The following is a 10558-nucleotide window of genomic DNA, read 5'->3' as shown; positions in this document are numbered from 1 at the left end:
GCCCAGGTCGCCCAGTGCCTCCATGTGGGTTGTGTCAGGACAAGGGTAGAAAAACATTGTGCTTGGGCCAATAAAATTACCTCACGCAAACGCGCCGCAGCACGGTGCCCACTACGCATGCGTGAGGCCACTGCGCCGCATTCTCTCTTTGGGACTGCGCATGCGCTCTTTTCCCTTTTACAAGTTATCGCGAGAAGCCTGTGTCTTGCCCCTACGTAATGTGCCGTACTGCTTATGGCAGCGCTGTGAGGTAATTTTGCTCTATTGACTGGATTTTGGGGCGGGAAATGAGTGGTGTAGCCTCGGTTTGGTATGGGCGGGGTGCGGGACGTGGGTAGAAGCGGTGAGTGTTGCCGTCACGTAGCGCTCCGTGTGAGGAGAGCCGCTCTGTCATGTCCTACTCTGTCAGCGGTGCCTGGCCTCGGTTATGAGGATGACATGAAGCCGATAAGCCTGGGCTTTCTGGGGTTCCAGCTGTTTTCCTGTTCGCCTCAGTCTGTGTTGTGTGAGGTGGAGGCCGGGGACATAGTAGTGTCCCTATAGTGGACAGCGCCCCTGATGACCAGTACTCTCCAGCTGTTACCACGTGATCTGCCAGCATGATGGGAGTTGTGGTTGTGCAACAGTTGAAGAGCCACAGGTTGGGGAACAGGTGGAGCATGATGGGTTGCTGCGCAGTCCTACTACAGGTGGAGCAGTATTTATTGCTGCAGTGTACAGGGCCCTTTTATGCTGCGTTTACACGGAATGATTATTGTTCGAATTTTCGCATAAACGGTCGCATTTGAGCGATAATCGTTCAGTGTAAACACATCAAACGACGAGCGAGAAATGTTTCATTTTGATCTTTTAACATGTTTTGAAAATGTTCACTGAAAATTCGCAGATCGCTTGGTGTATTTAAAAGATGGGCGTAAGTGATCTTAAAAACGATCAAAATAACGATTTTTCTTACGAATTTTCTAATGATTTATTCGTCTAAGGGCCCTCTTCCACAGGAGCGATAATCGGGCCGATTTTCGCTCTGTGGTATAGAGAGAACGATCAGCCGATGATCGTGTCATCGGCTGATCGTTCATTTAGGTTCAGACTTAAAATCGTTGTTCGCCACCAGCCCATCGCTACGGTTAAATAGCGGTGCGCGGCGGCAACCGACGATTTCAGCAGAACCATACATTACCTGTCCGGGCGCTCAGCCAATCGGAAGCGCCACGGCCAGTGATTGGCTGAGCGGTCTGTCAGTTCAGACAGTCCCGCTCAGAAGCCGATGCTGTGGCGTGGGACTGGGTGAAGAAGACCTGCGCTCGGACAGGTAATGAATGAAACCAGCGCTGCAAGGACATCGGTAACAATGTCCCTGCAGCCCATGTTTCACGATCATCGGGGCCGTGGAATAGGTCCAGTAAACGTTTACATAGTTGCTCGTCCGGTGGAATAGGGCCCTAAACGCTGATCGTTATAAAACCCAAATCTTTGCTTCAAAATCGTTAAACGGTCTTTTGGGTGAATTATTGCTCCGTGTAAACGTAGCATTACAGGGACCTATAATCAGCAAGGAATGTTAGAAAGGCTCCTTTGGCTGATAATTGGCCTGTGTAATGCTGCGTTTACACGGAACGATTATCGTTCGAATTTTCGCAATAACGATCGCATTTGAGCGATAATCGTTCCGTGTATACACAGCAAACGATAAAGCAACGAGCCAGAAATCGTTAATTTTGATCTTTCAACATGTTTTCAAATCGTCCGCTAAAAATTTGCAGATCGCTTCGTGTAAACAGTCTCAAAGATTCACCCTATGTGAAAGATAGGCTTAAGCGATTTAAAAAACGATCGCAATAACAATTTTTCTTACAGACTTTCTAACGATTTATTCGTCTAAACGCTGATCATTATAAAAACCAAATCGTTGCTTCAAAATCGTTAAACGATCGATTGGGCGAATTGTCGCTCAGCGTAAACGCAGCATAATAGTGACAGCCATCAGTTGAAAATGCCAGATCTTTAGCTGACCGCATCATTTGTATTGCATGAACAATGAAGTGATCCGCAGCTTGTTCAGTGAAAATGAAGGCCACTATTGCTTTTCTGTATTTGGTTTTGACAGCGGCAGGCCGAAGATTGTTAGGACTCAAAGGACTAATGTTGAGCGAATCTGTCAAAATGTCAACATTAGCTGAACCCGAACACTCTGCGTTTGATTCCCTGTGGCTGCATAAGTTGGATGATTCCCGAGGGAGTCCTGGAAAACATGGACACAGCTAGATTCCTGGCAGCCCTATCACAGCTTCATGCTGCCAGGGGAATCAAACTCAGAGGGTTCCACTAATGTTGCTAAACCTGGTTCGCCCAAAAAGGACCTTTAGTTTACTATAAGTGGAGCAGTACTTATTGTTGCACTGTGGTTTTGGTTTATTGCTTGTAGAGAAGTTTTTAGTGCTGCACTGTGGTGTTTGTGTGGCACTGCTACTGTGGCAGTATTAGGTACTGTGTGGTAGAATGTGTGTGTGTGTGTGTGTGTGTGTGTGTGTGTGTGTGTGCATCCATGTGGATAGCCAGGTGTGAGGGGAAGCCCTGCCATAGAGAAATATTTTTGCTTCTTTTCTCCTAAAGTGTCAGAGACATGCCAGAAGTTTTGATGTGTCTGGGTCTGTGTGATTAGACCCGTTCTGATCCGGAGAACGATTTGGTTGAGGACCGAGTTCCTCTCCCTGCTCTGTCAGCAAAATCAGGCTTCATAGACTTACATTCAGTCAGGTTCCTTATGGTGCGTTTACACGTAACGATTATCGTACGAATTTGCGCGATAACGATAGAATTCGAACGATAATCGTACGTATAAACGCAGCGAACGATCATACGACGAATGATACATCGCGCATTTTGATCTTTCAACATGTTTGCGAATTTTTTGCGAACGACGATTTGATAACATGTTGAAAGATCAAAATGCGCGATGTATCATTCGTCGTATGATCGTTCGCTGCGTTTACACGTACGATTATCGTTCGAATTCGATCGTTATCGCGCAAATTCGTACGATAATCGTTACGTGTAAACGCAGCGAACGATCATACGACGAATGATACATCGCGCATTTTGATCTTTCAACATGTTATCAAATCGTCGTTCGCAAAAAATTCGCAAACGGTTCCGTGTGAACAGTCATTCGCCGATTTAACCAATGTTTGAGAGGCTTAAGCGTTCGCAAAACGAATTTTCCGTACGATATATCGTACCGTCTAAACGCTGCTCGTTATGAAAAAAAAAAAAAAAGTTACTCCGACATCGTTAATCGTACGATCGGGCCAATTATCGTTACGTGTAAACGCACCATTAGACTTACATTGACTGAGTCGGAACCCAACTAATCACATGCCACAGAGCAGGGAGAGGACTGCGCTTAGTGGGGTCTTTTGCTGCCACGTTCTCACGATCTGTACAGGTCTGAACACTCAGACCCAGACTGATCAAAACTTTTAATGTCTGACATGTCAAAAGTTTTTTTTTTTCTTTTTTTTTTTTTTTTTCTTTTTTTTTTTTTTTTTTTTTTTTTTTTTTTTATGGTGACAGTGACACTTAGATTTTTATGATGCATGTTGCAATGTTGCAATGTTTCGTACTATGTTCTGAATGCATCTTTATGTATGCTTTGATATGCCGATTTCTTAATATTAGGCTCGGTGCCGTTGTATTGTAGTCTTTGTATTTTCAATAAATCTCTTAGTTTTAAAACTAAAATAAATATTTTACCTCATACATGCAAAGTCTTTAGTTCCAAAGTATAACCTGTCTTGTCTGTAAATTACAGCCATGACGTGTACCATAGACAAGATCTTACAGGACGCCAAGACTTTGTTAGAGAGACTGAAGGATCACGACAACGCTGCAGAATCCCTAATTGAACAGTCCAGCTCTCTACACAAGCATGTCGAATCCATGAAGGAGGTTGGAAATACTCTGCCAGATAAGGTAGGTGCTTTCCCTGCTTAAAAGAGAACCAATCAGCCCAATTGAGCTAATATGGTTCCCTGGAGCACTGTATACAGCTCCTGAGCAGACCGCGGCACATACCGGCCATGGCTGCAGCAGAAGCTGTGTACCGAAGAAAATGAGGTTTTATCACCTCCAGTGTGCTCGGTGGTGGTGATTGACAGGCAGAGAGACCCGTTACTGGCCTCTCTGCCTTTCAAACATCACTGCTGGCAGGCAGAGAGTGGTGGCTAGACACGGGTGGGGAGCGGGCCAAATTACTACCCCTGCCTGCCGTGCGCCCCGGTAATAAAACCTCTCTTTCTCCGGTATACAGCTTCTGCTGCAGCCACGGCCGGTACATGCCACGGGCTGCTTAGGAGCTGTATACAGTGCTCCAGGGAACCATATCAGCCCAATTGGGCAGATTGGTTCCCTGTTAAAAGGATATTGCAGCCACTAGTATTCCCTTACAAAAGTCCTGTCCACAGAATAAAGGATTAATGTTAGATAGCTGGAGTTCCCACTGGTGGGGCTTACACACAGGTCGCTAGTATGGGGGAACCCTGCATGTAAAATGTGAGGTTTACCATTTGGTAAGTATATCCTCAATTCTTTTTCAGTACCAAGAAGATTTGGCAGAAATAAAGGACACATCAAAGTACAAACCACATGTGCTTCTATGTCAAGAAAACACTCAGATCAGAGATCTCCAGCAAGAAAATAAAGGTGAGCATCCACTTATTCGCAATTGTGATTATTGAGGGATAAAACTGTAATGTGTATTATTTTTGTGACGTTTCAAAAGGATTTTTGTAAAAAAAAATTTTTTTTTTTTTGGAGGATAAGACTTTTAAGCTGTTTTTTGTATATATTTTTTACATTTTTTTTAGTATCTTTAATTTAAAGGGGTTAGCCACTTTATAGTGAAATGGTTCAGTGTACAGTATGGGTTACCATGGCAGCTGGGGTCCTAACAAAGGCCCTTATGCCTTGATTGTCTCTATGCCTGTTAGTGTCACAGGCTCAGGATAATAGTTTGCTTTTAAGCTTTTTACTGAAAGGCAATTAGGCTTTACTATATTAAGTATACTGATTACATTGGGTCCCGAAGGCTGTCTTCACACATTGCAGTTTCAGTATAGTACTGCATACTGCAGAACTACTTCAGTGTGTGTAAACATACTCGTTGATCGCTTTATAAGACCTGGACCTATTTTTATCGTTGCTAGTTTGCAAAACGTTTGCAAATCGTTTACATTGAATAAGATGTTGCTCGCAGTAGATACAAACGCAATAGCGAAGAAAAAACGATTGCAAATACGATCATAAGTACCGATTATCGTTCCATGGAAATGAGTGAACGTTTTCAGGTCTTTCGCAATAGCAATCGTTAACGATTATGCAAACGCTAATCGTCCGGTGGAATAGGGCCCTTAGAGTTAAAGGGATTATAAAAATTTTTTTTAGAAACATGGTTGCTTCCTTCCAGAAACGGCACTGCTCTTGTCCTCAGTTTGGGTGCTGTTTTGTAACTCTGTTCCATTGAAGTGAATAGAGCTGAATTATAACATCACACACAACTGAGGACAGGTATGGTAGTTGTTCTGTGTAATCCTGGATGGAATATAAATAAAAAATATTTTATTTAGCAAAAGTGTAGAATAAGAAATGAACATACATATATGGTATTGCCAACGTCATGCAACCCACATAAATTAACTCAAACCCCATAGTGAATGACCTAAAGAATTTTTTTTTCCCCTCATTAACTTTCTTCCCCTTCCCTCCCCCCAGGGGTAGTAATAAAACAAAAAAGCTATACATACTTGGCATCAATGTAACTGTAACTAACTGGGTCCATTTACACAGAAAGATTATCTGACAGATAATCTGTCAAAGATTTGAAGCCAAAGCCAGAAATGGATTTGAAAAGAAGAGAAATCTCAGGCTTGCCTTTATGACATGATCTCTGTTTATAGTCCGTTTTTGGTTTAAGCTTCAAATCTTTGGCAGATAATCTGTCAGATAATCTTTCTGTTTAAATGGACCCTAAGGGCCCTATTACCATGCACATCAGACTGCTGGTGGCTTTAAAAAATAAATAAATTGCCTTCTACATACCTGTCCACACTCCCTGGTGTCCTGCTAGCTTCGGCCTGCTCCTGACACTGAAGTGACACTACTGCTCAACCAATCACCAGCACAGCACCACAGCACTGTCCTGGTGATTGGCTAAGTGGCCTGTGACTTCACACAGTTCCAGAAGCGAGCCGAAGCTAGCAGGAAGTCGGGGAGCGTGGACAGGTATGTAGGGTGTTTTTTTTTCTTCTAATACAATGGTTGCACGGACATCACTAGCAGCCCTTGTCGTCCCCTTTTTTTTACAGAAATGAGTCATCCTTCCTATCCTTAATGTTACATATGTTTTTTTGCAGAATTGGTTACATGTTGTGGGTCTGATCTCTGTACTCCAAATATATTGTCTCTAATATATTCAGCCATGAGCAGACCTGAAAGAAAATGCATAATGTGGGAACTGTGCAGTGTGTATTACAGGCAGTAATATGTTCCAGTCTGTTTATGTCTCCTTACCTTACATCTTTCTCAGAGCTGTGGTTGTCTTTGGAGGAACATCAGTATGCACTAGAACTGATAATGAGCAAATACAGGAGGCAAATGCTGCAGCTGATAGCGAATAAGAAACCTGTACCAACAGAGCCAGTGCTGGGAGCTCATGAAGACTACGCTGCTGTAAGTTCTACATTCATAACCTTCAAGTCCACCTATTACTTACACTATAAAATGTAAAGTTTTTACATGCTTGTGACTTTTATTCTCTTTTGCACATGCTTGTAAATTGTTGACTATGATGTGTGTTTGAATGTATTACAATTGTCAACTTATGCTTTTGTTATAGGAAATAGAGAGTTATATTGATAGAATATGTGCCATGGGGGAAGTGATGAGAAAAGCCATTCAAGTAGATGAAGAGCAGGCCTATAATGTTCAGGAGAGACTTGCCCAGCTTGAGGTAAGAAATGGTCAGCCTGTTAGTTTTTTTTTTTTTACTCAAGTAAAATTATGACTATTAACAAGGATATGAGTTCAATATTGTTGGGACCCACTATAATCCCTAGAGTGAAGGGAGGCTGAGGCCTGTTTCTCTGAATTGTGTCCCCAACAACCAGGTCTAGTGCAGAGTCCTGTAACTTTGCCTTTTTTAGGCTAGGTTCACACTATGCAAAAATGGCAGCGCTTGAGAAATCACATTGAATCAATGGGACAGGCGGAACTTCAAGTGGCATCTGCAGCATGGTTGTGTTAAAGGGGTACTCCAACGCACGGGGGGGGGGGGCAACCGGGCACCGGAGCGCCGTGATGTGGGACCTGCCGAAAAGGTGCCCGGTAGTAGTATGCACACAGTTGCTTCCCTTAGGTGTCTGACCAGTCGCAATGCAGCATTTACTGCTAAGCCCTTACATATTGCTGATGAAAGTACACTCAACAAAACAGGTTGATTCTGTGCTGTGGAATGACTTTAAGTAAAGAACTATAGATGCTCCATATGTGTTTTTAGAGGTGAGAACGAAGCCTTGATTTACCTTTTAGGGACAGGCTTACAGATTGCAGATACCGCCCATTTTCTCTCATTTGCATTCTGTATTGTTTGAAATGTCAGTAACCATTTAAAGTAATTAGATATGTGGGGTATGTTTAGTGTAATAACTTTTCTGTGTTTATATTGCTCTGGTTAGAAATATCATGTTTTATAACTTGCTGTCTTTTTTTTTTTTCTTCCCCCAAATATGTTGTCAGCTGGAAAACAAGGAGCTTCGGGCAATTCTGTCGGTGAGCAAGGAGTTCTTACATTCCAGTAATAATGAATCGGAGTGGAATTCATTAGAGAAATCCTAGCAACGTCTTTCAGATTGCAAGACAATCATCTTATGTTTGGTTGGACCTTCAACATTGATAAGAAGGATGTTTTTTCTGTCTTACACATACGCAAGCTAGCACTGATATGAGTGTTTCACTGCCTTAAAAGTGAATATGTTCTGAACTGCGGAGTGTGTCAACTTGAGAAGATGAAGAAAAATGCTTATTTATGTGAACTTGTAGTAAAGCCCACAATTCCTGCATAGAAACGTTGCGGAGATACAGCACAGTGACAATGATAAAAATAGATGTTTTATTTAACTATACACAGAGAAATAAGTATAGGTATAAATAAATAAAAAAAAATAGGCCTCCAATTGTTTAATCATATTTATAAGCACATTCTCTTTAGTTTTTAATGCTATATGATTTTTTTATGCTTAGATTTCCAGTGATACTTTAATCCAGGGATTATTCTGATCGCCATTGGAGTCGGGAAGGAATTTTCTCCCTGTGATGGGGCAGTTGTCACTGCCTCATAGGGGTTTTTGCCTTCCCCTGGATTAACACAGTAGGTTTTCCCTAGGTTAAACCTGATGGACTCTTGTCTTCTTGTCTTCTTTCAACCTTGTTTACTATGTTACTATAGGGGTTACTATACATGAGGACATAGTTACTGTAACCGCTATGTACCTGTATGTATTGGTTTTGGTCTTTATCGATTGAAAATGTAAAGAAAAAAAAAAAAAAAAAAAAATATATATATATATATATATATATATATATATATATATACCCCATTTAAAGGGGTTGTCCGGCGAAAAAAAATTATTCACAGAATAACACACATTACAAAGTTATACAACTTTGTAATGTATGTTATGTCTGTGAATGGCCCCCTTCCCCGTGTTTCCCCCCACCCACGCTAGACCCGGAAGTGTGGGGCATTATACTCACCGCATGTCGTGTCGTCCACGGTCTCCGATCGTCAGCAGTGACGTCTTCTTCGGGAGCTTGGCGGATCTTCCCGAGTGCCGGCCACCCTCTGCAGTGTCATCCGAAGCTCAGCCGCGATTGGCTGAGCATAACTGTGCTCAGCCAATCGCGGCTGATGACGCGGCCACGTCTGACGATCGGAGACCGTGGTCGGCACGCGACAGGTAATGTATAGCGCACCACACTTCCGGGTACACGGGTGGGGGTGGTGGGACACGGGGAAGGGGGCCATTCACAGACATAACATACATTACAAAGTTGTATAACTTTGTAATGTGTGTTATTCTGTGAATAATTTTTTTTCGCCGGACAACCCTTTTAATATTCTATGTTGAGGGACCATTGTATAAAGAGGTAACTATCTCAGAAAGTGCCTATGCTATTGCAGCTGTCCATATGCCATGCTGCAAACCTTACAATAAGGTGACTCCAAACTTGATATCTCTATTTAACTACAATACAGTCCTATAAATGGCTCCTAAAGCCTATGCAAGAATACTATTACCACCACACATAATATTAACCTTTTTGGGGTGGATAAAGGCTAAAGCCCCCTCTTTTTGGCAGTAAAAAGAAACTTAGGCATGAATGTCTGCCCACTCGGATGCATTTTTAAAGCCTTCTTCTGAGGGCAGCCTTTTAAGCATTGTGTTGGTTGGTTGGTTGGGGGTAGACTAAAGACATGAAGTCCTGGCCAGTGCAGAGTGTCACAGTTCAATGTGTCCATCAATCACACAACTGCCTTCTCTCTGTGAGGGCGCAGATGTCTTTGGAAGTTCTGGACTTCCTGTGTTTAGACTCTGAAAAAAGGGTCAGAACAAAGGAAATGAATTTGTTTTTTTTCCATAACTAAAAAAAAAAATGTATATTGCAAACTTACTTTATTTCACATTTATTGTTGATTTAGATTTTGGTTTTCAAAGAGTTTTATTAAGTTTTCTGTATAAGTGCACACACAATTAGCCTAACAGTAGGCCAACAAAGAACAATGGGCAGAAAATATTATCATCATCATCATTAGATAACATCATTTCATGCCCCGAGATAAAATTAGTATCCAATAATCTCGATAAAGTCTGAATGGGATTCAAGACCAAGAAAAAAATAAGAGGATGTTTTTCCTTCCCATAACTGAATCAGACATCTCGATTCAACCCAGAACATATATCAAGCATACACACACACCAACAAACACAAGACAAAGAAACGAGAGGAAGGGGAAAAGGGGGGGAGTGTGTAACCCTCGTGACTACCTCCACCTAAGGAGATTAGTTTCCAGTAGATGTGGGATCCAAATATGACATCCAGGGCTGCCAGACCTTGTGGAATAATTCTTCCTTATCATTAAGAATGGCATGGAGTCGGTCATTGACCATTATCCAGTTTAGCTTAGATTTAACCAGATCCATTGGCACCGTTGCTTTTTTCCAAGAAGTAGCTATAGCAATTTTAGCGGCTAGGAATAGAAAGGAAGCAAATCTTTGAGAGGTCTTGGGCAGTCCTGGTATTTTCACATTTAGTAAAGCGTAGTCGGGTGACATCCGTACATTACATTGGGTCAATGAGTATAACATGTTAAAGATCCTATGCCAAAACCTTCTAACTTTCGAACATTTCCACCATATATGGTACATTGTTCCCTCTGCACCACAACATCTGAATAAGAGGGGTAGTCCAGCACCATCTTTGCTATACGTACAGGTACCAGGTA

The 10558-nt window shown here is 42.1% G+C and overlaps 1 protein-coding gene across 4 annotated transcripts; it reads left to right on the top strand.

Moving 5' to 3' along the window:
- Window positions 1-152: 152 nt before the first annotated feature.
- SIKE1 (suppressor of IKBKE 1) lies at window positions 153-8549 on the top strand. 4 transcript variants are annotated; one of them, XM_069946328.1, is made up of 6 exons: window positions 153-250; window positions 3812-3972; window positions 4596-4701; window positions 6584-6726; window positions 6893-7006; window positions 7792-8548. In XM_069946328.1, the coding sequence occupies exons 2-6, from the start codon at window positions 3814-3816 to the stop codon at window positions 7888-7890; spliced, it is 621 nt and encodes a 206-aa protein (XP_069802429.1). In that variant the 5' UTR covers window positions 153-250; window positions 3812-3813; the 3' UTR covers window positions 7891-8548. The 4 variants fall into 4 exon arrangements, with proteins under 4 accessions (XP_069802429.1, XP_069802428.1, XP_069802431.1 ...); XM_069946327.1 differs by lacking the exon at window positions 153-250 and adding an exon at window positions 288-343 and having other exon boundaries at window positions 7792-8549; XM_069946330.1 differs by lacking the exon at window positions 153-250 and adding an exon at window positions 405-640 and having other exon boundaries at window positions 7792-8549.
- The last annotated feature ends 2009 nt before the right edge of the window (window positions 8550-10558 follow it).

This window comes from Dendropsophus ebraccatus, chromosome 11 (genome assembly GCF_027789765.1).
Source record: "Dendropsophus ebraccatus isolate aDenEbr1 chromosome 11, aDenEbr1.pat, whole genome shotgun sequence".
Lineage (NCBI taxonomy): Eukaryota > Metazoa > Chordata > Amphibia > Anura > Hylidae > Dendropsophus > Dendropsophus ebraccatus.
This window is presented reverse-complemented; position numbering and strand designations above follow the sequence as displayed.